Source organism: Channa argus, chromosome 7 (genome assembly GCF_033026475.1).
Source record: "Channa argus isolate prfri chromosome 7, Channa argus male v1.0, whole genome shotgun sequence".
NCBI lineage: Eukaryota > Metazoa > Chordata > Actinopteri > Anabantiformes > Channidae > Channa > Channa argus.
In genome coordinates this window covers 28,108,281-28,133,338 of record NC_090203.1, presented here as the reverse complement: position 1 = coordinate 28,133,338, position 25,058 = coordinate 28,108,281, and the positions used below count along the sequence as shown (strand labels likewise).

At 42.4% G+C, this 25,058-nt stretch overlaps 2 protein-coding genes across 5 annotated transcripts in view; one reads left to right on the top strand and one right to left on the bottom strand.

Moving 5' to 3' along the window:
- Window positions 1-24,650, top strand: part of jmjd1cb (jumonji domain containing 1Cb) — a 125,866-nt gene extending 101,216 nt beyond the window's left edge. For 3 of the 4 annotated variants that reach the window (XM_067509114.1, XM_067509113.1, XM_067509115.1), the window contains 23 exons: window positions 393-941; window positions 1,040-1,379; window positions 3,056-4,034; window positions 4,145-4,342; window positions 4,466-4,641; window positions 5,662-5,824; window positions 7,322-9,815; window positions 10,167-10,368; window positions 14,928-15,142; window positions 15,229-15,381; window positions 17,259-17,348; window positions 17,480-17,604; window positions 17,728-17,962; window positions 18,080-18,300; window positions 18,441-18,797; window positions 18,919-19,087; window positions 19,192-19,282; window positions 19,434-19,564; window positions 19,762-19,884; window positions 22,010-22,149; window positions 22,260-22,436; window positions 22,559-22,690; window positions 23,113-24,650. In XM_067509114.1, the coding sequence (XP_067365215.1) occupies window positions 393-941; window positions 1,040-1,379; window positions 3,056-4,034; window positions 4,145-4,342; window positions 4,466-4,641; window positions 5,662-5,824; window positions 7,322-9,815; window positions 10,167-10,368; window positions 14,928-15,142; window positions 15,229-15,381; window positions 17,259-17,348; window positions 17,480-17,604; window positions 17,728-17,962; window positions 18,080-18,300; window positions 18,441-18,797; window positions 18,919-19,087; window positions 19,192-19,282; window positions 19,434-19,564; window positions 19,762-19,884; window positions 22,010-22,149; window positions 22,260-22,436; window positions 22,559-22,690; window positions 23,113-23,205 (7,553 nt within the window). In that variant the 3' untranslated portion in view covers window positions 23,206-24,650. Of the gene's footprint in view, window positions 1-392; window positions 942-1,039; window positions 1,380-3,055; window positions 4,035-4,144; window positions 4,343-4,465; window positions 4,642-5,661; window positions 5,825-7,321; window positions 9,816-10,166; window positions 10,369-14,927; window positions 15,143-15,228; window positions 15,382-17,258; window positions 17,349-17,479; window positions 17,605-17,727; window positions 17,963-18,079; window positions 18,301-18,440; window positions 18,798-18,918; window positions 19,088-19,174; window positions 19,283-19,433; window positions 19,565-19,761; window positions 19,885-22,009; window positions 22,150-22,259; window positions 22,437-22,558; window positions 22,691-23,112 lie in introns of those variants that run through there. The other variant, XM_067509117.1, reaches the window with a different exon arrangement.
- tubgcp2 (tubulin gamma complex component 2) lies at window positions 15,917-17,252 on the bottom strand. The gene is given in 6 exon segments (XM_067509118.1): window positions 15,917-16,469; window positions 16,472-16,573; window positions 16,576-16,619; window positions 16,621-16,651; window positions 16,654-16,733; window positions 16,735-17,252. Coding segments are annotated over 6 exon segments (1,134 nt in total). The 5' UTR covers window positions 17,100-17,252; the 3' UTR covers window positions 15,917-15,957.
- Window positions 24,651-25,058: the final 408 nt, after the last annotated feature.

Here is a 25,058-nt window from a genome sequence, read left to right as displayed (position 1 = left end):
GTGGGTGGACAAAAGCATGTACAATATTGGTTTCACGTATAATCTATATGAATTGTGGTTGTGGTCAATTTCACTTTGTAACGATCATAACAAGTTCAAGCGTGTTGTCAGGGGTGTTCTGCTGCTGATAAAGTTAGTAAAAGTATTAACGTATTTATGATAAAGGAACATTTGTATTAACTGAGTTTTATGTATTAAATATTAGGCTGATGAAAAACAAATCTGTTTTACTATTTTTGATGCTATATAAATAAGGTTGAATTGAATTGAAATTGAACACAGTCGAGGTGAATTTAAGTGAGCAATGAGATGGAGAAAATGAATGTAATGTAATGACTAACTTGTGGTTTATTGTCCAGAAATTACTTTTTTGTCTCTTTTTATTTGGCCAGACCAAAAGTCCAAGACCAAGCAGATGGTAAATAGACGTAGGAAAGGCGAGGAAGATGAGAAAAAGGCTGGTCTAAAGAGGCTAAAGACTGACATGACATCCGATCTGTCAGAGAGCAGTGACTCAGAAAACCCACTCATCAAGAGAAATGCCCACTCTTCATCCTCCTCTTCCTCATCCTCGTCCTCGTCCTCGTCATCGTCCTTCTCTTCTTCCTCCTCAGAGCCAAACTCTGAGAATGAACTTAAGACTCGCAACACTGATGTGAAACCAACTGTTTCCAAACTGGAGGAAGAGGAGAAGAAGCTAATTCAGGGCACCAAAATGAATGACTCTTCATCTCTCATTGGTCGGCTGTCACCGTGGGTGGAGCTTCAAGCAGCAGAGGAGAGCAAGAGCACTGTTAAGGAAACAGGCAAAATGATAACAAAGGAGGAGGAGGAATTAGTAGCAGTAACACAGATCACCCAATCTCCACGGCAACAGACACCACTAATGTCTGACACCGTCCAAGGTGGCATTATGGAGAGCAGCAAAAACACTGTGAAAGGTACAGTCAGCTGATTCTTGGCAACTGTCATATTTTATGCTGATTACCAGTCAGTTCAGTATTATTATAGTAATCATATTATTTCTTTTCCCCCCTAGCATCTTCACGATCCCAGACACCACCATTTTCCCACCTCCACAGCAGCGGAGACATCACAGATGATGCCCAGGCCACAGTGCACCGCGAGAGTTCTGAGGCTGTGTCAGCGCTGCTCGCCTCCCAGAAAGCTGAGTCCACAGCTCTTTCACCTTACCTGCCCCTGAACCCTTCCCCTGTCTCTTCACCCCCTGTCCCACCTTCTCCTTCATCATCAGAGGGAGGCCGCAGGACAGACGCTGAGATTCCCATACAACAGCAGCAGGGCGTTATGGGAGGTGCGATAACAGCAGCCAGGAGCTTAGGCAACAAGATAGAGTTTGCTCCCTCTGACGTCATCAGGTGAGAAAGTCTTCATTTCAGACAATTTTATTTATCCTCAGCAAGGCAGCATAAGAATTATTTTTAAGTGTACCTTATTACATTGACCACTTTCCATGTGTGTTTTGTACAAAATTGGGATGTGTATGTAAGACACATAGCAGCCTTACTGACTAGAGCTACGCTTGGATATTGTATTTTTATTGGGTAGTTAAGTATATAATGATGGTCATGAACCATAAATTCAACAAACATCTAACAAAATCATCCAATAGCAGTTTATTTGGATGTAGTTCTACAGTCCCCTCTGAAAGTAGGCCATTTGATGTTTTTGCTGTACAAAGATATTTTTATTTAAGATTAAAAGATAAATGTATAATAAAAAAAATCACACTTTACGTGTTTCCTGTTAAACTAATTAAAACAATAAAAAGCTCTAAATGACTACTGTTGCCTTTAGCATTAGGTTTTACCTGTGAAGACTCTGTTTGTGAACAAATAAATATGAGATTTAAAGAAAATCATGCATTTTGAATCATAGAAAATAGGGAAAGGTAATCTGCACATTAGCACAAACACTGGGCATTGTAAATACAATAATGTGGAATATCCTGAACAGGAAAGAAATCAGTGCCTGTGCCAATCAACATACACATAACCAGTTCAGCAAAGCAGAACAACAACAGCCGATGAAAGAAGCTTTGTCAGAGCCGGGGTGAAGGTATCACAGTTTACCATTTGAAAAATACAATTTCTTGAGCAGATCATAAGATGAAAGCCACTTGTCAGCAGTAAGAATCAGAACCAGGTTGGAATTTGTAAAAAAGAAATGAGCGACAAAGGCTCTGGAACAAAGTTGTATGGACTGATAAGACAAGGACAAACCTCTATCACAGAGATAGAAAGACCAATGTGTGAAGGAAGAAAGAATCCGTTTGAGATCCAATGATACAAGCTCATCTGTAAAGCATAGTGGATTTAGTATCATGCCTTGGGCTGCATTGCTGCTCTGGGAACAAGATAACTGATCTTTCTTGATAATATAACTTGTGACGGTCGCAACAGAATGAATTCAGATGGACAGAATCATTTAATCTGCAAGTTTAATGAGAAATGCTTTGAAATTATTGCAATTCAGGGAAATGCAATTGAATATTAAGTTTTATTTAACTTGCTTTAGAACTATTTGTTTTAATACTTTTCCCAACATAAGATTTATTTACATGTAATTTTATTAATAACATACAAAACTTTGCAACCTCTTATTTTAAAATGACAAAAACAGAACAACAAAGAATGTTTTTTCATCAACATAATATGTATTTGCACATTTAGCTAGTACAAATGTTTTTTATCACAATAAGTAACAAACAAAATATAGCTGCATAAAGAGAAAGTTATAGTAAAATAATGAAAAAAAAAACAATTTATTTTTCTCGTTTTGCCTTTTCAACATAAGGGGATGCAAACATTTACACTCCACTGTAATCTAAATCCCAAAATGTCTTTATTGTACATCAAGAAAAGTGACTTGTTCTTTACATTCCAGTTCTTTTTGGGTGAGAATTGATAAATGTATATAACTGTGCTTAATGGAAGCAATAATGCACTGCAAGGTTGAAGACATTGCGGGAAAATATCTAAAGCAAATCTTATATGTAAACATGTCTAATACCACTTTTTACATGTTTTTTCAGACCTGTCACATCAGTAGCTGATAGTGTGGTGCTGGTGGAGAAAGAGAAAACTGTCCTTCCTCATCATCTTCTTCAACATCTTCAGCAGCAGCAATACACACAACAGCAGCAACGCTACACACCGATTCACCCCAGTATTAAGAGCCCTGCTTCATCTGAAGAGGCAAAAAAACATCCACAGCAACAACCATCCCCCCACAAGATGAACACAGTCCTCCCCCCTGACTCAGCCAAGTCTAAAATGAGCCCTAGCCCAAACCCCAACCCCCCTCAGCTTGACTCCCTGAAACAGAAACCCAGGCAACCTAACAACTCTCAGAGCCCCCTCTACCCCAACACAAAACCAGCTGAACTTTTCAAAGCTAAGTCCCACCCAGGCGTGCTGGACATCTCCAAACCTAAACCAAACACCTCTCCAGAGGTGTCTAAACATAAACTACCGAGGTACTCTGATACCTCTCCACCTCCAACAGGGTCTTTGTCTGCTAAAGTAGAACCAGCAGAACCACGCTCTGGTTTCAAGCCAGTGGTAGCACGGCTGGAGTCATGTGGAGTCAGTACTACCAGCAGCAGCAGCAGCACTAAGAGCCCTCTGATCATCGATAAGAACGAGACCTTCAGTGTTTACAGGGAGCCTGCACTGACCCGCTCCAATGCAGAGAATTGTGCATCTGTAACTGTCTCCTCTAACCACGTGGCAGGCTATCTTCATCCACACCTGCACACCCTGCACTCCCCGTCCCCCCACTCACCTTGCCTAACCCCTTCAAGCCACCCCCATCCCGCCTCCCATCTCCTTACTGCTCCTCACACTTCTGCCCTACCTCATCACTCGCACCTTTTACACCCAGGGGTGCTCCCAGCCATGCCTCCTCCCACAGCATCTCTCCTCGGAGGCCACCCTCGGCTCGACTCCACCAGCGGGTTGGGTCACCTCGCCCTGCCCCACCCAGCCACGCACCAGCAACAGTTCCTCCAGGTCTCCATACCTATACACATTTAAAGCTGCATTAACAAAGATTATGTAAAGGCCAGCTGTGGTGAAGGCTTACAGAAACAAATAAACTAAAAGTTCTGCTTTCCTTTTAGGGTCAGGGCCCCCCTCCACCACCTCTACTAGCCCAGGCTCACAGCGGGGCAGCAGGGCTGGGCCTGTACCCCATTCTCTGGCAGTACCCTAATGGAACACCAACCTCCTATACCCCTGGACTCAATTTGTCCCCTACTGCTAAATGGGGGCACCCTGAAAATCCTGTCACTGTGAATTCTGAGGCATCTCTGAGGAGGGTAAATGTGTTCATGTTAACATGTGTGTTTTGGAAGAACTGTACATGCACTTTGAACTGCATCTCTTTGGTTTAAAGTTTGCTATTGGTCTGTGTGGTTGTGTGTGTGTGTGTGTGTGTGCAGAACACAGCCAGTCCATGGTTGAACCAGGCTCCAGGTAGCAGTGCTGGTGATGGTCTGGGTTTGCTTAGCCATGCTCCTGTCCGGCCAGCCAGTGCTGATGCCCACCGCCCACCTGTCAAGATCAACACACACACAAGCCCTCCTCTGCCAAAGACCAGCTTGGATGTTCACAAAGAGTGAGTAGAAAGAGCAGGAACTTCTGAAGTTTTTAACTTAGTCCAACCAATGGTCAATTTCCTATGAGAGCTGAAATATGAAATGTGAAGAATTAGTATATTCCCTGATTTTAAAAGGGTCTTATCAATATATACAGCTATTATTTCTACATTCATACCATTAGTTGATTCTCAGACCTACTGGACGGTAGGCAGATCAGTGTGGAAATAGTCTAACAAAATATGGAGGAGGTGTTTGGATTAGAATATAATCTCAGATAGATCATGGAGACAGTTGGAGGATCACGGATGAGGCAAACCTTTAGTATGTAGTTAAATGAAAGACTTGAGAGCAGGACTGATAGAAATACAAGAGCGGAAATAATATTTGCTTTGAATGTTTGAACACCCTTCCCTTTTTTTTGTAAAGTGAGCTGTGTTCACAGACCTAAGTTAGTGTTGAGATGCAGACAGGCAATGCCAGGTCAGTCAGATGAAGTGAAGTGGCACTAATCCAATATTAAAGCAGTTCAGGCAGAATGCTGTTCACTCAGCAGCCTGCGCTGTCCTCATGTAGTAACACTTACCCTTTATGTAGACACTGCTGAGTATATTGCTCATTGCTCATTAGACTAGTTGTGTCACGTTCAGTAAAATCTGCTAAATCTTACTCTGCAAATGTCATGTCTGTCATCATATGCTTCCTTTGTTTCTGTCTTTATTTGGGTGAGTAGTCAGGTTTTATTTAGGTTAACTACAATGTGTTACGTAAATTGACATTTATCTTTTAACTGTAAAGGTGATTTCCAGATGTTCAGCATTATTCCGTCTGCTTCTTTTATGGCATGTAGCAAAATTAATTACTCTGCCTAGTTTCCACACATTAATACAATAAACACATTTTTAGTAGAAAAACAAAAAAATGTATTGAAGATAATGTTGTAAACCAAACAGATGTCTTAAATTAGCAGCCATGTTCTACTTTGTGGTAGACTCTCAAAGGTTAATGACTTGTTACATGCTTGACTTGACTGCTTTTAGAGATGTGGATAAGAAAAGCTTTGTGGACCCGATCAGGACATTGACGTTGGCCCAACTGAAACAGGAGCAGACAGACAGGAGTCGAACCCCAATGGGGAAAGATGGGCACCCACATCGCATCTACATAGAACAACACAGCAAGACTCGCCTGGCAAATACACAGGTAAACTGACCTTTGATTATCAAACTCCAGGGATCACATTTTAAAGAATTAGGAACAGGGCAACAAATGAATAGTTAGTTAGTTGTTTTATGCAAAAAAAAAAGCAAGGATACTTGCTTGCTTACAAGACTTCAACAGCTGGGCATGGCCAGTTAGTGTCGCCCAGCTCCAGTACATCTCTGAAAACCTTTGCCACTCATAGTTAGTCTATGCATCCAACTGTTGAAACAACCATATATTTAGGTGGACTGTGATTCTAAAGGTAGAGCACTCATCCAACGAATTGATGGGTTGATGGTTGGATTCCTGATTCCTTCTGATATGTCAGATTGTCCTTGAGCAAGACACTGAAACCTGAGTATGAATGTGAATTGGTGAAAAAAGGAAGCAGTGCTAAATTAGTGAGAAGTTTACTATATATAAACAAGATCTAGAAACATGTCTGTCTTCTTTGAGCCTGAGCTTATTTAAAATGGACTGAGGTTGTGGACTGATTAGTCAAAGTCTGATTTTTATTTTTATTTCTTAAATCAGGGATACTATGTCCTCCATGCTAAAGAGGAGAGAGACCATCTGACATGTTATCTGAGCACAGTTCATGGGCAGCATGTTACCCAATCATGGCATTTCTGTGTGGAGTATGCATGTTTCCCCATGCTTGCCTCCCACAGTCCAAAGGTTAAATTAGGACTCTAATTCGCCTGTGGGTGTGAGTGGTTATCTGTCTGTGTATGTCTCTCTGTCTTGGCCCTCAGATAGACCTAAGACAGCTTGGAGTGCCTGACATAAACCTAGCATCCCCAGTTTTACTCCAAGTTGGGGACCTTAGCTGGATCTCATACCCTGTCTCTCCACAAGTTTCCTGGTTCCTCTGCACCACATCTATATAATAAAGGCAAAAAAATGCCCAAAATAGTTAATTGGTAATTGGGTAAAAGAAGAGCTAATGCAGCATAGTCGTAAACATGCCCCTGTTCCCTTTTTTGAGAAATGTGTTGCTGGCAAAATAAGCTTTGAAAAAACATGACATTTTTCACTTTTAATATTTGATATGTTGTCTTTGTACTGTTTACAATTAAAAGTTGTTTTTTAATTATTTACATTTTCACAGCCTTTCGGGAATTGGTGTTTAAAGCTCAAATGAAAAACTGTGTTGTAATTTAGAGTGTCACAAATTAAAGAACTACTTACTGAAAGAAAAGGTGTTTGAGCAACTGTTAATACATATATTATAAAATATTGTAAGTTTCTTAAATGGTTTACTATTTAACAATAAGCGGTCAGTTATTTGTGACCTAAACATACGTCTAGATTTAGTCATTTAGCAGACGCTTTTATCCAAAACGACTTACGAGTGAGGTACAAGGCAGTAAAACTCTTAAGGCAAGAAGAAAACATCAAAGTGAACTTTTTAACTGTCATGTCACATAAGCACATAGCACTACATCTGTATCTATGCCACTTTAGCAATAACAGCGCTTGTGTTCTCTTTCCCAGGATGCTGTTCAGGCAGCAGAACGAGTCAGTAAATACAAGGAGGAGAACCGGCAAATCCTGAAAGAGAGCATTGAAGTGGCTCCTTACACAGCTAAGATTCAGCGCTCCAGTGAACCCGGGATGGAGAGGGACAGAGATAGAAGTAGAGATCCTCCCTTCCCTGTCCGGATACCAGCTCTTGCCTCCCCCAGCCCCAAGCCAAGCCATGGCCATCCCCATGTGATCCATTCAGAAAAGAGCAACTACTTTACCACACTGTCCAACAGTGTCGTGAATGAGCCTCCAAGACTGTACCCCTCAAAGGACCTCAGCTCTTACTATGAAAAAGTATCTGGGGTTGTTTCCAGTATTGGGGCTGCTGTGCCCACCCAGGGACCACTTTCACTGGGTAGCTTCAGCTCTAAAGCCTCCCTCTCTAAGCCTCCTCCCCTTATTAAGCACCAGCCCGAAGGTGGAGAAGGTTTAGCAGGGAAAATCACTGAGCAGCTCAACCAGCAGGTGACCCTAGTCCAGCAGCAACAACAGCACCACCCAGGTATAGATAGGATAGAACGCTGCAGTCCTGGCATTTCCCCTTCTTCCTCTGCTACATCCTCCTCTTTATCCTCAGCCCCCAACCACCACCATCATCACCACCACCACCACCAACAACAGCAGCAGCACCAGCTCAGAGCAATGCCATCTCTCCACCGAGCGCCTGTCTTCCATCCCCCCACACAGTTTGCCCTGGAGCGAAAAGAGGCTGCAGAGCGAGAGAAGGAAAGGGAGAGAGAGAGGGAAAGAGCAGGGTATGGAGGACGCCTCTCTCCACCAACCCTCACTCCCATCCAGCCAGTTAGCTTAGGGGCAACTGGTAGCAAAACATCAGCAGAGCAGCAGAAACCTCCTACTCTACTGCCAGAACTCAGGGATGTCAAAGGTCAAGGAACCACTGCCGTGGTCACCTCTGTGGTTTCTAGTGGGGATGTCATGACTTCATCAGTAGATGGGTGGAGAGCTGGAGAGATGGTTCAGGAGAGGGGAGGGGTCTACTCTGGAGAGAAAGGCGTGCTGAGGGGCAAGACCCAAGCTGCAATGGCATCAGTCATTGTTCGTCCATCTACTTGCTTTAAATATGACAGTCCAGTTGGTGCTAACAAAACTGGTGTTGTGGTTTATAAGGAGGTCCCCCAAGGGAGGCTTTACCCATCCAAGCTTCAGGGTGAAAGTCCGAGGCTAGGGGAGAGTATTATAGAACATGGAGCTGGCAGGGTCATCCAACCCAACTCAAACCTGGATGCCCAGTTTAAAAAGACTGGGGAGACTACGTGTGGCATGCAGGGAACTCTGGGAGTCAGTACTACAAACTCAGTGTGCAGGACTGCTGTTTCAGCCTCACTATGTTTTGACAAACAAAGTAAAAGTGAGACAGCCACTCCAGAGCTGGGTTACTCAGTCTCATCTCGGGGTGACATTGTAGCCCACAAAACTGGCATTGGGAGCCGAATACCGAGTCATTCAGGAGCAGGAGAGCACCAGGAGGGCTATGGCTCACATACCATGTCTCCAGGGAGGTCTTTGCCTCCCCCAAGCCCAGCAGCGATGCTGCAACCCAGTTTGAGTGTCACCCTAACACCTAGCTCACTTTCTGGCTCATGCCAGCCTTACTCTTCGTCTTTTGTCCACCTCAAGAAGCACAAAGCTGCCTTGGCTGCAGCTCAGTCCAGAAGCAACATCTCCACAGCTCCCACATCCACCACAAGTGGGAATTCCTCCATACCTATGGATTCAGTCCACAACTCCACACCTCCACCCTCCTCTAGCCAAACCTCCTCCACCGCAATTGACAACAGTGTCAGCAGTTCTGCAAGTGGTAGCACATCAGGCAAGTCCAGTCCCTTGCCTAATGGCCAGTCCACACTGTCAACCTCATCAAGCAGTGCTCAGCCCAGCAACTACCACAAGCTGAAGAAAGCCTGGTTAACGCGCCACTCAGAAGAGGACAGGAACACAACTGCTACTACAAGTTTCACCAGTACCAAGCCAGACAAACTGGTCAGCTCCACCAGCACAAGTAATACAAGTAACACTACAGCCATGTCAGAAATAATCAAACCTTGTACAGTCAATCTCAGTGCCTCCACCTCTAGTGAGGTGGAAATGAGCAGGGAGTGTGGGAGTAAAGGTGAGAAGGAGGGGCAGATGGAGGAGAAGATAGGGCCAACTGTGGCAGCAGGAGGAGGAGGTGGGGAGGACAAGAAAGTAACTCCTTCACCAAGGAGAGGAAACAAACGGTTATACGAGTCTGGTTCAGAGAGTGGAGGGGAATACTCAGATGCCAGCGAGAGCAAGATGGAGGGCCGAGCCAAGCGTCAGCCGAAACCCACCTACAAGAAGAAACAGAATGACATGGCTAAGAAGAAAGGAGAGAATGAAAAGGAGGAAGATGACATAAAGCCCAATGGTATCTTCAGATCAGCTCGTGAAAAGACCAAACTCAAATTGGCCAGCAGCAGTAAGTCCTGTATAGATATTTACTGTTAAACTTTCTTTTTGAAATAGTCACCCAGCAACTAAGGGGCTTTCAGTAATCTGCACTTGTTAATCTGTTAGTCCAGCTCTCAACACTAGATGGGTGGCTTAACCACCACAGCTGCAGGCCACAAACTCTAAGATAACTATTGTTCTTCATAAAAAGCATAAAACATAAGAAAGCAAACAGAAAAATCATAAACAGGGCAATATATGAAAAAATAAACTCATGAATACATCAATTTCAGTCAAAAGTCTTTCTTGCTATAGGCAAGTTGTTTTCATATCTTAAAAAAGTGAGATGCTGTTGATGAATAATGTGCACTCTCCTCAGATGGAATACCCCGCTCAGTGCTAAAGGACTGGAGGAAGGTGAAGAAGCTGAAGCAGACAGGGGAGTCTTTCCTGCAGGATGACTCGTGTTCAGAAATTGGTCCCAACCTTCAGAAGTGTCGCGAGTGCAGGGCCATCCGCAGCAAGAAGGGCGAGGAGCCAGCACATTCTCCTGTCTTCTGTCGCTTCTACTATTTCAGACGGTAAAGCTTTCCTACTTTATATTCTCCTGACCTGCAATTGCACCCATCCACAAATCACACACACTCTCTCCCTCTCTCTCTCTCTCTCTCTCTCTCTCTCTCTCTCTCTCTCTCTCTCTCTCTGTGAGTGAGGTGGTATGTGTTGACAGTTTTCCTTGATGTGGGGTATTCGGGCGGATGGCGTCTGTGGAGGAGGTTCTGCTTGCTGTTGGAGAGCAAATAGGGCATGATAGTTTGTTGTAATCGTAGTAATCTTCCTCAAACAAGAAGGCAATGTGGTTTGTCTCGTTAAAAAAAGTGTGTTTATTAATGATTTATTTCTTCAGGTTTCACCCCCTAGTAAAATTATTATATCTGGTGTACCCCCTTTTATTCCTAATGAGGCAATGGTACATGAGCTAGTACGCTTTGTTAAGATCCCCAGTGGTTTTAAATTTGTCGGCCTGGGATGCAACAGGAGGCAGGTTTTTATGTACCTGAACTCTCTTACACAGTCCCTGGAGGTTTCTTTTAAATTTACAAGGACTCATATATATGAGTGGTGTATGGTAGGTCTAGCAGTATGAAATTCTTTGAGTGTGGAGGTGAAGCGCTAAACATGCCCTCACCAGCAGTGGGAGGCGGATGGTACAGCTGCAGCCGAGGCTGAACCAAGTGGCCCTACACTGGTCCCAGCGCAGTGACAGCTCTCCAGCCTGTGGGTCCTGCAGTACAGGAAGCGTCAGATGGTTGAAGGACGTGTTCAAGAGTCATCTTTTCTGTTGTGTCTGCGGAACAACCAGAGGAAGAGAGAGATGTTGACGACGTTTCTCCCCCGGCCAAAACTTCAGTGGCCGCTGACGAGGCCCATGGGGACACTGCAAACAGGGGTTTCCCGCCTGAATATTTCGCTGAAGCGGGGAAGGAGAAGCTGAATGGCCGGTAGAAAGAGGCTGCTAAGCTGCCTGTAAGTGACAGCCAGAGGGCTGAGGAAGAGATGGATTATAATTCGGATGGTATTTCAAATAAAGAGACAGCTACACAGGGTGCTGATGTTTAAAGACTGCAGGATATTAATAATGTCTGAGATGAAATGTTCAGGAAATCTGTTTAAGTTAGTGATTATTTTCCAGACACTGAAAGGTTCATCAGGTCTGTTAAGATCCTATAGAAATTGGTGGGGTTTGCTCTGTTGGATGAAAGACAGAGATTTAGACTGAACAGGCCATAAAGGTGGGCTGTCTTAATATTAATGGTGGGAGGAATAGACAGAAAAGGACCTTATTGGCAGAATTGTTAAATCCAAAATGCTAAGGTGTTCTATTTCGCCAGGTGACAAATACAGATAGCAATTTAAAATACCGAAAATGTAAATCAAAACTCTTACAGGACAGAGATTTTTGTGATTCTTTGGGGCTTTTCTGGGAGGAGTGGAGAAGCTGGACAAATGATTTTAATTCACTAGCTCAGTGGTGGGAAATTCCATGGTTCTTGTGTTTTGACAGCAATATACTTTTGATTCAACAGCCAGAGACTAGAACATGAAATTAACACCATACACAGCTTCACTCTTCCTGGTAGCACATTGAGACAGAGCTTGTCACTGCAGAAAAGAAAAGCAAAACGAGCGGAGCACTTTTCTACACGAGGGCTAAGGCTTTGCTTCGGGCATGTTTTACCACTGTAAATAAAATGGACACATCTAGTGCCTACTTTTTAATTTGGAAAAATCAGGTCCACAGAGGAAGCAAATGCTCTTTCTGCCAAATGGTAGGGTGACAGTTGAGCCAGGTAGGGTGAGGTGAGACAGGAATTGGTGGAGCTCTCTACAGGGCTGAAGTTTGTGATGAGGACTGTGCCATAGAGCTACTGCAGAATCTGCCCCAGTTGAAACTAGATGAACTTGCTGAGCTCAGCCACTGAGCAGCTGGTACTACGCAAGTCTCCCGGGATTGATGGTTTGCCTGTGGCTTTCTCTAGACAATTTTGGAATCACTTGGGTCCTGACTTGCTTGAGGTTGTACAACAATGCTTTTGGAGTGGCTCACGTCCCACATCCTTTTTTATTATTCACCACAAAAAAAAACTGTACAACTCACACAATAGAGTGAATTGGAGGATTAAGGAGGGTTGGTGAGGATACGCAGAAAAGGTATAATCATAAGAGAAACGACAGTTGAGGGTATAGGAACGTACAGGGTAGGAGTATACAGACTAAGGCTATAAACATGTTCTAAGCATATATATTGTCTAATTATTATTTTTGGTAACATTCAGCTAAATTAGCTTAAACAGAACAAAAAGGGGAAAGGGAAAAAAATGGTTCGCTGGTTATTTCCCTTCTGAAACAACTCCCAGACCCTGAGGTGGAGGCCTGTTTATTAGGATAAACAGTAGAGAAGTATGGTGGTCTTGAAGTTTAGTGACCCATACTGTCCCACCCATAGCAACCCCAATATGCCTCTCCATCATTAGCCAAAAACAATCCAATAGGAATTCAATAGGATGAGTGAGTGATAATTAAGTATAAAAATTTAAAAAATATAATAATAATAATAATAATAATAATAAACAAATAATATGAAAAATTTAAATAACTTAACAAAAAATACATCAATTAAAATAATAGTAATACTAATTATTATTATTGTTATAAATCTTTTAAATAAGTAAAAAGGAAAGAGAAATGACTTTTATATAATAAAAATAAAGTATTGACATAAATTGAAACCAGTGGTGGAGAAATGAGTAAAAGAAATAGAAGTGAACATAATACAAAATGTACATGTACATAGATACATTAGTGTACATCTTTGTGGGCGACTGTGGCGCAGGTCGGTTGTCCACCAATCTCACAGTTGGTGGTTCAATCCCCGGTTCCTCCGGTCACATGTCAAAGTGTCCTTGAGCAAAACACTGAACCCCAACTTAGTTGCTCCTAGTGAGTGTTGGCCAGCTGCATAGCAGCTCCCCCATCAGTGTGTGTGTGTGTGTGTGTGAATGGGTGAATAAGAAGCAGTGTAAAGTGCTTTGAGTGCAAATAGGTAGAAAAGCGCTATATAAGTGCAGAACATTTATATACATACATATATTATTTTATTTTATTCATAATTATTACATTAACCAATAGACGGATAACAACATTAGCAATAATAGAAAGGATACAAAACAAGACATAATAAGATAATATTTTGATGAAATAATAACAATAATAATGGTACAAATAATAGTAATAATAACAACAATAATCATAATAGATTACTACTGCTAATAATAATGATTGATATTAATAAGAGTGAAAGTATTTATCAAACAGAAAATCAAACCAAAAAAAGGATAGAAATGGGTTCTAAGCTTCATCGCAGTTTTTGAATGTAGCTGATGTTTTCTCTATGGTTATGTATTCTGAGAGAAGATTTGTCCAGTGACAGATATGTAGTAAGGTTTTAGATTTCTAGTTTTGAAAAATTATTTTTTTGGTGATTGTTAGAGAGATGAGTACTGGGTTTCTATATTTAACTTGGAGATGATCCAACTTCTGAGATGTTTCCAAGTAAACAGAGGGATGGAGCTGTACTTCCTGCATCCTGTCGGCGAGGCTGGGGTTTGATCACAGCAAGGTTGCTTCACCATTATTTATGTATTTTGTAACTTTTATTTTATGCATTTATCTCTGTCCTTCCATTGGATTGATAGATTAATATTCTAACTCATTGGGTCGACGCTGTAAGGAAATTGTAACCAAAATAAGAGTTTCTCTCTGTCTCTCTCTTACTCACACAAATTCTCTCTCACACTCACACTCACACACACACACACACACATGCACAGACTCTTTTCTGTCTGACCCACTAGACTGGGGTTTTTTAAAAAACCTGGGTTACCTACGGACGCCAGAGACGATGATGGATTTACAGACTGAAAGCTCATCAACATAGAATGCTGTATATAAATAGCATTTTATTGGTTGTCATTGAGTACATATATATATATGTTACAATACATTATTTGTCCTGCATCTAACCCATCCCCCCCGGGGGGAGCATTGGGCAGCCACAGGCAGTGCCCTATGAGGTAGCACTGAGTTTGCTTAAGGACACACCTGGTGCATAGTCTGTGATTTGAGCCAGGAGACTTGTGTACCCAAGCCTGTTTCTCAACCCATTGAGCCACCAGCCCACCAATGTATTTTGTAGACATTATATGGCTATGTTATTAAATAATTATGATTCATATTCATTGTTTCAAAATAGGTGTTATAAAGTATGTGTCCGGTTCAATTTACTAATTTAATGACAATGTGAGGTTTTCCTGGTTATTTTGTCAGTTATGCTGTTTGAGTCCACAGTTTGTTTAAGTTTTTTTTTTTCTTTGGTCCTTTTGGCTTCTACTGTGGCTTCAGTGTCTTGCCCAGGGACAACTCTATATGTATTTGGTTAAGAGCAGGGCGCAAACCTCCGACCCTGTGGTCTGTAGGCAGCCAGTCTACCAACTGAGCCACTGTCTCGTTTCTCATTTTTCTCTGTTGTCATCTTTGCTGGAAAAAATGGTGAGATAATAGCATCTTCCCTCCCATCCAGGCTTTCCTATAGTAAAAATGGAGTCATCCGAATGGATGGTTTCTCCACACCAGATCAGTTTGATGATGAGGCCCTGGCACTGTGGATTCCTGGAGCGATGGAAGAGAGTCACCTGGACCAAACCACCGCCAAGTACATTCTCACCTGTATAGGAGACAGGTTTTGTCAGATGGTTGTGACTGAGAATACTGCAGCCAGCTGGGTCAAGAAGGATGGTAGGTTGTCTTAAGAATTTGTGAAGTGTGAATGAAATAAGCCTTGCAATGTCATTTAAAACAAAACTAATATTATTTGTTTTCAGTCAAGCTGGCGTGGAAGCGAGCAGTAAGGGGCGTCAGAGAGATGTGTGATGCCTGCGAGGCTACACTGTTCAACATCCACTGGGTCTGTCAGAAATGTGGCTTTGTTGTGTGTCTGGACTGCTACAAGGCCAAGGAGAGAAGGAGCTCCAAAGGTCAGTATTGTGAAATTTGGACAGTTAGGGCACCAGACAAGCTGGCTATAAAGAAATTCTCACTCCCCATATTCAATTCATTTCAACTTTATTTATGTTGCCCCAATTTACAACAAAGTCATCCCAAGGCACTTTACAGAATAAAGTCAAGACTATAAAGATGTATAGAGGAAACCCAACATTTCCCTGTTGAGCAAGCCCTATTTTTCTCTTTTTAAGTGTCTGGTATATTCCGTAAAGTCTTGTTTTATTGAATACGAAGGCATTTTTATTGTAAGGTACAATAAGTTAGCCATAAGAAGTGTCACGACTTAACTCGTCCAGTACACGTACACTACACGTCCATCACACTATCCACAGTACTTGAAATTTAAATTTGAAACACTGAAACACACTGCGATCAGACTTTAACTGTACATTTTATACAGTACATAATATATAATATACACACTGAAGTATCCATTACTTGAATTGACAGCTGATGTCTGCATGGTACTTTTCTGGGCTGTTACAGTTGGACAGAAATGAGTAGACATCTCTATTGCTGGGTAACTTTTCTATACACACGAAAGCAGATTATGCTACACTGCTGCTTTCTGATTCCATCCTCTCTAGACATTCAGTGTAGAATCCATTGAAATCCAGCCTGTAGATGATGCTGATAATGCTATACTCACATTCATTGGTGCTGCAGATGCTCAGCTTGTCCAGCAGGCCAAGCAGCAACATGCTGAAGTTGCTGTCAAACTTGTTGATGGTGGCCTCAAAGCTTGCACCTGACTGAAGGGTGTCTACGTGCTCGGCTAAACGCTTTGTAGCTAGCCTCTTCTTCTCTGCTCCCTGAGCCTGTTCGCTTTGAGTGGGCGGCCCATCCATAGTGCCCTGTTCCAGAGAAAGACGATCTGAGTTAACTGCTGTATGCAGTATGCAGTTAGTGATTATCATGCAGACAGACATGAGTTTGGAGAAGATCCTTAAAAGCAGAGGGTTGGTCAGGATGCAGTCCTTCAGGCAATTGTCCAGAAAGCTGGTTTGATGGTAAAGCACATCATCCATGTTGCAAGCTGTTTTTAGGTTATACTCCATTATGGCCCCATCACCTCAAACATCATGTAGTACTGGATGTTCTGCACAAAGTTGAGCATCCGCTGTCAGAGGGCAAATGGAATATAAATATTACTGCTAAATATCTGATCCAAATATTGTACAGCAGCCTCTCAACATGTTTACAATAAAACGTGTCTAAATAACATCTGGTACCCCGTCAGTACTTTCTGTTGATGATGAACGAGCCCGGCCATTTGACAATGTAGTCAAAGGAGAAGGCCTCCAGGGCCCTGAGGGACACGTCTGTTGATATTGGCCTTTTCCTGTTTTGTTTTGATGGCCAGCACCCAAAGCAGCTGAATAAGGATGTCATGAGGTATTAAGTGGATCTTCAGGTCATCTTAGAAAGGGTCTGTGTTGGTAGTGCTCATCCTCAGCGCCAGCTCCAGGAGGCCTTCTAGTCTAGTAGGAACAATGTCATCCACCGACTTCTTCAGTTTTTTCTCTGTCAGGTCCATGAAGTGCACGAAGAAATCGCATTTGTCCATCAAAAAGTAATGTTTGGTGGATCTCAGGGGAGAAACAAGCTCCTTCTCTTCTATAACACACAGAGTGCGTGATATGCATGGGCCTGGATTAAACTCTTTGGTACAGATCGCTCCAAAGGTCATAAAAATGTCAAATAGTTTAGGTTTTATGGTTTGTGGTTCTGGCAGCACAGATGGCAGTGGCACACTGAACCTCCCAGAAAACTTTCTAGGTTAATGAAACGTTAAACCTGTGTGATTCTAAGATAACAGTAGCTAATTTGTGTTTCTTCCTGTGAGCAGATAAAGAACTGTACAGCTGGTTGAAGTGTGTGAAAGGCCAACCCCATGACCACAAACACCTGATGCCAACACAGATCATACCCGGCACCGGTACAGCACATTTGTAATTTTTTACACATTGTTTGCATTTTGCTATCTTATTATCTCTAAGCTGCCTTGTCTGCCTACTTACATTACTGGCCTGTGACTGGTATAAGCTTTTGCATCTTTTCATATTTCAGTGCTATCAGAGTTGGTGACCTCCATGCACTCGCTGAGAGAAAAACACAACATCCCATCCCAATGTCTGTGCATCAACAAACAGAATCTCCTCAACAAACTACCAGCAACGAATGGAGTCTCACAGGTACTACTGACAAATCCAATTACTAGGAGAAGAATAAGTGTCATTGTTGTGCATGTTGATACGACAGGTAGACATGTTGCCTTTTACTAAACACAGACCCTCTGATTTTCACCTCTCTTTCAGGTTCTGCAGAATGTACTGAACCACAGTAACAAGCTGTCTCTTGTGAAAGCTGAGCCGGGGTCTCAGCAGAACTCTGACCAAGGAGGAACTAAGGCAGAGACCAATGGAGGAGGTGGTGGAGGATGCAGCCCATGCAGCGATGCAGGAAGTGGTCCCGTCACCCCACCAGAGTCCCAGTCACCTCTACACTTCCTGGCTGACCTGGCCGAGCAGAAATCCAGGGAGGAAAAGAAAGGTCAGGACAATTTTAAGTTAGAGAGTTAGTATTCTTGTAATCTTTGATTCATTCTCTGTAATGATTTCCTCCAGAGAGGGTGGTGATGATCAGTACCTCCTTCTTTCTCTCTAACAGAAAACAAGGAGTCAGTGTTACTGGGTAAATCATTGAAGGAAGACAAGGAGGGGGACAGCCTTGAGGTCTTGCAGCAATGTAAAACTACCTCACTGGTAGCTAACAGTACAGAGCAGGGCTCCACACTCAGAGACTTGCTTACCACCACAGCAGGCAAACTGAAGCTTGGCTCTACTGATGCAGGAATCGCCTTTGCACCGGTCTACTCTACTGCTTCACAGGTACACACAGACATGATGGAATCAAGGATAAACAAAGTAAAAGCAGTTGTACCACAATCCTCCTTATGTTTATGTTGTTCAAATTGAATAAGAAAAAATGTATTGAAAAGTTTTTCCTTTTTCTTCCACTCATCCTAAAGCCTGGAAAAGGGGGACGGACCATGCCCAATATTCTTGATGACATCATTGCATCAGTAGTTGAGAATAAGATCCCAGCCAGCCGCCAGAGCATCACCACCAAGCTGTCAATAAAGCAAGAGCCTGTAACTCCAGGCAACAACAACACTACCACCACCACACCCACTGCTGTTATTGAGGATACCAAAGCAGACAGGAAAAAGTCAGTTCCTGTTCCTGCAGCTTTGTCAGAGGAATCAGCCAGTCAGTATCCACAGATTCCCCACTGCTGGTTAAATAGCAAACGCTTACTGTGGCTCAAAGATCACCGCAACCACAACAACTGGAAGTTGTTTAGAGAGTGCTGGAAACAAGGACAGGTGCACATCAGCCTTACTACCACTGTAGCTGTAATCATTGTAATAGCACTGAACTAGCTTTCATTAATAGTCACACTGTTAATACTAATAGCCATAAAAATCGGTTTGTGTATTTGTGCAGCCTGTGCTGGTGTCAGGGATCCATAAGCGGCTGAATGCCAGTCTGTGGAAGGCTGACTCCTTCAACCAGGAGTTTGCAGACCATCAAGGAGACCTCCTCAACTGCAAAGACCAGGTGGTGTCCAACTCTGGGATCAAGGAGTTCTGGGATGGATTTGAAGACATCACCAGTGAGTTCATTTCCATTTAGTCTCACTCTTTTGGTTTGATTACTTAGTCAGCTGCTTCCAACTGGTCCAAAAACACTGTCATTTAAGACCTCATATCTGTGCAGAGCGCCCCAAGTCCAAGGATGGAGAACCTATGGTCTACAGACTGAAGGACTGGCCATCTGGAGAGGAGTTCATGACCCTTATGCCCTCAAGGTAAACACACTAACTGCACATGAGGACACAGTTACTGCAGCTTCCGTTCACTCTGACAGTCAGACGGGTGCTTCTTAATTTTAAACTCTAAATTTAAATATGCAAAAAGGCAAAGATTTGCTGTCATGATTGAATGTGGTGTTTTCTGTAGATATGATGACCTGATGAAGAACCTGCCCCTGCCAGAGTACTCTGATCCAGAGGGCAACCTTAACCTGGCCTCCCACCTGCCATCGTTCTTTGTCAGGCCAGATCTGGGGCCAAGACTATGCTGTGCCTATGGTAGGAGGAAAAGTGACACCTGCATTAATTTGTCATCACTTAACTTTTATCCGTTCTCTTTCTTTCTTTATACACGAGTGGTCTACTAATAAGAAACTAAGTGAGGAGATAAAAGATGTGAGACATCACTGTTTCCATTCAAAATGTTCATTGCTGAAAGAATCTCTGTGTCTAATAAATTGTTTGTCTTCCTGTAGGTGTAGCTGCGTCTCAGGACCAGGATTTTGGGACAGCCAACATCCATGTGGAAGTCTCAGATGTCGTTTCTGTTCTGGTCTATGTTGGAGTAGCCAAAGGCAACGGAGTTCTGTCCAAAACTGGTGAGGCTGAAGTTGGTTTAATATTCAGCTTAAAGGCTGAGTGGACTTGGTACAGTGACCAGGGATGTCCCGAGGGATGTACCTGTAGTCAGAAAATGTCTCACATACTGCTACCGATACTACGTTACTCTTATATCAGTTGGGAGTGTAGTGGAGGTGGAATGTCATCTGTGGTTTCCAAAAAGTGACTGGCTGGCTACAAGCTCTGCTCTTCTAAAGGGCCAAGATCCATTTGCTAATAGTCATTGTCATAATTTTTAAGATTATTTTATGGATGTTTAATATTTACAACATCAGCAACAACCAAGGTAAATATAAAGTAATTAGAATTTTTTACAAAGTAATGTTTTATGTTTACTTTCCATAAACTCATACTATAGCACAATAGTTTGGTACACATACAGTATTGTTCCAAATAATAGCAGTACAATGTGACTAACCAGAATAATCCAGGTTTTTAGTATATTTTTTATTGCTACATGGCAAACAAGTTACCAGCAGGTGCAGTAGATTCTCAGAAAACAAACAAGAACCAGCATTCATGATATTCGTGATCGTAAGGCTGTGCAATTGGGCAATTAGTTGAAAGGGGTGTGTTCAAAAAAATAGCAGTGTGGCTTTCAATCCCTGAGGTCATAAAGTTTGTGAAAAAAAACAGGTGTGAATAAAATGGCCCCGAATTAAAGGATGCCAGCACTTGTTGAACATGCATTTGAAATCCTGAGGAAAATTGTTGAACCCAATTGTTGAAAATTAAACCCATTGTTCAGAAGAACAGTGTACTTTGATTAAAACGTTGATTGGAGAGGGGAAAACCTATAAAGAGGTGCAAAAAATTATAGGCTGTTCTGCTAAAATGAGCTCCAATGCCTTAAAATGGAGCAAAACCTGAGAGACGTGGAAGAAAACCGAAGACAACCATCAAAATGGATGGAAAAATAAGCAGAATGACAAAGGCTCAGCCAATGATCAGCTCCAGGATGATCAAAGACAGTCTGGAGTTACCTGTAAGTACTGTGACAGTTAGAAGACATCTGTGTGACGCTAATCTATTTTCAAGAATCCCCCACAAAGTCCCTCTGTTAAAAAAAAGCCATGTGCAGAAGAGCTTACAATCTGCCACAGAACACATCAACTGGCCTAAAGACAAATGGAGGAACATTTTATGGACTGATGAGAGTAAAATTGTTCTTTTTGGGTCCAAGGGTCACAGACAGTTTGTGAGACGACCCCCAAACTCTGAATTCAAGCCACAGTACACAGTGAAGGCAGTGAAGCCTGGTGGTGCAAGCATCATGATATGGGCATGTTTCTCCTACTGTGGTGTTGGGCCTATTTATCACATACCAGGGATCATAGATCAGTTTGCATATGTCAAAATACTTGAAGAGGTCATGTTGCCTTATGCTGAAGAGGACATGTCCTTGAAATGGTTGTTTCAACAACACAATGACCCCAAACACACTAGTAAACGAGCAAAGTCTTGGTTCCAAACCAACAAAAGTAATGTTATGGAGTGGGCCTGTCCAATCCAGAACTTGTGGGGTGATAATAAAAATGCTGTTTCTGAAGCCAAACCAAGAAACTGTAAATGAATTGTGGAATGTTGTTAAAGTATCATAGAGTGGAATAACAGCTGAGAGGTGCCACAAGTTGGTTGACTCCATACCACACAGATGTGAAGCAGGTTTAAAAACTGTGGTCATACAACTAAATATTAGTTTAGTGATTCACAGGAGGCTAAATCCTAGAAACTAAAACGCTTGTACAAAATAGTTTTGAGTTTGTACAGTCAACGGCAGACACCCTTTCAACTAACTGCCCAATTGCACAGACTTAAGAGCTGCACATCATGAATGCTGGGTCTTGTTTGTTTTCTGAGAATCTGCTGCACCTGCTGGTAACTTTTTTGCCATGTAGCAATAAAAAATATACTAAAAAGCTGGATTATTCTGGTTGTATTCACATTGTACTGCTATTATTTTGAACAATACTGTATCTGTACTTATTATTGGCAAGAAAAAAGTGCTATCGACCCTTTTCTAACAGTGACAGCTACGGTTTAGCTGTATCAATGTGTCTGTCTGTCACTGACAACATGAAACATGAGTGTGTCTGTGTGTAGGGGTTTTGAAGCGTCTGGAGGAGGAGGATCTAGATGAGGGTGTTCGAAAGAGGCTGAAGGACTCCAGTGAGACACCAGGGGCACTGTGGCATATATATCTGAACAGAGACATGGTTAAAGTCCAAGAGTTCCTGCACAAGGTCAGCACTGAACATGATGTGTCACTGCATCAGGATAACGTGAAAACTATTGACCGTACTGACATCTACCTCTTCCCTCCCCCTCCCACCTTCAACATCCACCACCTCAGCTCTGTAAGGAGCAGGGATTGGACATGTCGCTTGACCAGGACCCAATCAGAGAGCAGGGCTGGTACCTTAGCAGAAAGCTGCGTCAGCGACTACTGGATGAGCACGGAGTCCAGGGCTGGACTGTAGTCCAGTTCCTGGGAGACTCTGTTCTTATACCAGCAGGGTCCATACACCAGGTATGTCATTTATTCACAGCTTGTATTTGAGACTTTGCAGCAATTGTCATTCTTTGATTCTGGGTTATGTTTTGAGTCATTGTGTCCTCACATTCTCTTCGTCCTGTTTGTCCACGTTTCAGGTCCAGAACCTCCACAGCTGTGTTCAGGTTGTCAATGACTTTGTGTCTCCTGAGCATGTGGCGAACTCCTTCCACTTGACCCAGGAGCTCCGACCCAATAAAGAGGAGGTCAACTATGAGGACAAACTACAGGTGATAGTCTCTTGTCCATCACATTGTCCATCACATTATTAAAAGCTTTTTCTGCCTGCCTCTATTCACAATGTCCCAATACTTTTCCCACTAGTGAACTCAGTAGTGTTAATGTGGAGGTGCAGCAGTCTAATTAGCTCTGTGTGTGTGTGTGTGTGTGCACGTGTGTGTGTTTCTTTCCAAAATAAGGACAGTGTGTAAAACTCTCTGTCAGTTATCTCTGAAATCTCAGGGTGTTTTCATATTGTTTGCTCTGGTCTAAATGAGTTTGTAAATTTTGCCACTATAGAAATGTATTTGAATCTGGCCCTTTTTCAGAGCTTTAAAGCATTTTGTCAGTATTTAGAATGTAGATTTGTTTCCCCCAAATTTCTGACCCTTTCCTCATTTTTTTGAAACCTTGCCTTTCTCCTCCTCTTCAGGTGAAGAACATCCTGTACCACTGTGTGAAGGAGGCGGTGAGCTCCCTGAAGAGGAGCAGGTTCGAGGACGACAATGAGGAAGAAAACTCATGACACCCCCCCAGCCTTGTCCAAACTCTCCAGAGAGGGACATGCCTCCCATCAGCACCCTCCCCTAACCACACCCTCCTCTTGACATAGAGGACTGTGCTGCATGACCACAGGAAGTGGTCAGGTCAGAGCTGGTCATGTGACCCAGGGGACCTCACAGTGTGGCCTGCACGTGCATCACACATCCAGGTAACCACTGCGTCATCACCCCAAACCTTCAGTGCCAAGAGGAGTTGAAGACAAGACCAGCGGCACCTGGACAAACAGGGATTAACACCTTAGCTCCAGCCCCGAGACAGAGAGGACAGGATGCTGGTTGGACACCTTGTTAAAGCCACTATGCTGCATTGACACAGCACTGTAACACAACTGAACTCTTCATTGAGACCTATCTCATACTGAGGTCCTGTCTCCACAAAGACTCAGAGTGTCCTTTACTGTCCACCAGCAGTGATGATGGAGACACAAAGATATACCCTGTTGCTGTTCTCTCACTGTAACTGCTGTGGGTCATATTGGCCATGAGGTTTAATCTCTGTCTGTAGCAGAAGCCCTAACCGTGTCTTGAAAAGAAGACTTTGCAGACCACAACAGCATCACCAGCAGCATCAGGATCCAGACTGTCATCTCTGATGTTTAGAAGATGTGAGGGAAACTAATGCAAACCAGAGATCTCAGATATTTGTCAGCAGTTTCTGCTGCTCTCTTGTTTGTTGGTCCTTCTTTAATTTGTCTATTCTCTTTGTTTTGTTTTCTACTTCTATCCGTCTGTCGCTGTCCTTCTTTTTAGGTCTCATATGAATGTTGTTTTATTTCATCTGTGAAGTTGTATTTATTTTATAGCTCTGCGGTAACGCATTGTTATCGAGACAAAAAAAAGTATTTGTGTAAATGTGACTTGTACAGTTTCTATTTTCTTTTGCTATGTGGTTTTCAGTTGTACGGCTCTACTGTGATGAGGACACACACACGCACACACACACACACACACAAACACACACAGCTAATGCCTGTAAATTTGGGAAATATTGATGCTCTACAGTCTTCATGCCATAAATACATTTTTTGAAAATGAACTGCCAAACTATTGTACAAACTGTGTAAAGTTGTAAAAAACAAAACAAAATGGCTTATACACTTCAGCATTTTATGAAAAAAGTATTCACTGTAAAATGGAGACATTTATAAAAAAAAGATGTAATTTATTTAAGAAAACATTTGTCCTGTTTCCGTTTTTATAAAGATTTACTAAGAACTTTTGAAGTTAAGAAAAAATAATTAAATGTTTAACTATAAAATGTAAATATATACATATATACATTCACTGAGGTATTTTTTTAAAACATTGTTTGCTTCAATTTCAAATTTTAAGGTGCAAGTGTTAACATGCTTTGTACATTGAAGTTCAAAAAGGTTTTACATTTTCCATTAAAATGGATTTATCAAATGTTTGGTGCCACGTTTCTCATGCTGTTAATTAAAGAAAGTAGACAAATCACTTGACAGCAATCCATCTTTGACATCATTACATTAGTAGTCTTAAATCACTGAAAGGCCACATAATTGTTATTGTGGATTATTAACAAAAACAAATGTGTAGTTTTGAAAAACACTTCCATCGATTCAAAGGGACTGTGTTCTCTTTAGTGTATGTAGTTGTAATTTAACTGCTGTGATAATGAATGTTCATATAACACAATACTCCTACTCTCCTTTCGGCTTTATCCCGTGAGTTCAGGGTCGCCACAGCGGATCATTGTCCGCATGTTGATTTGGCACAGTTTTTACGCCAGAGGGGCTGTTAGGGGTTCAGGGTCTTGCCCTGGGACACTTCGACATATAGCCATATAACCACT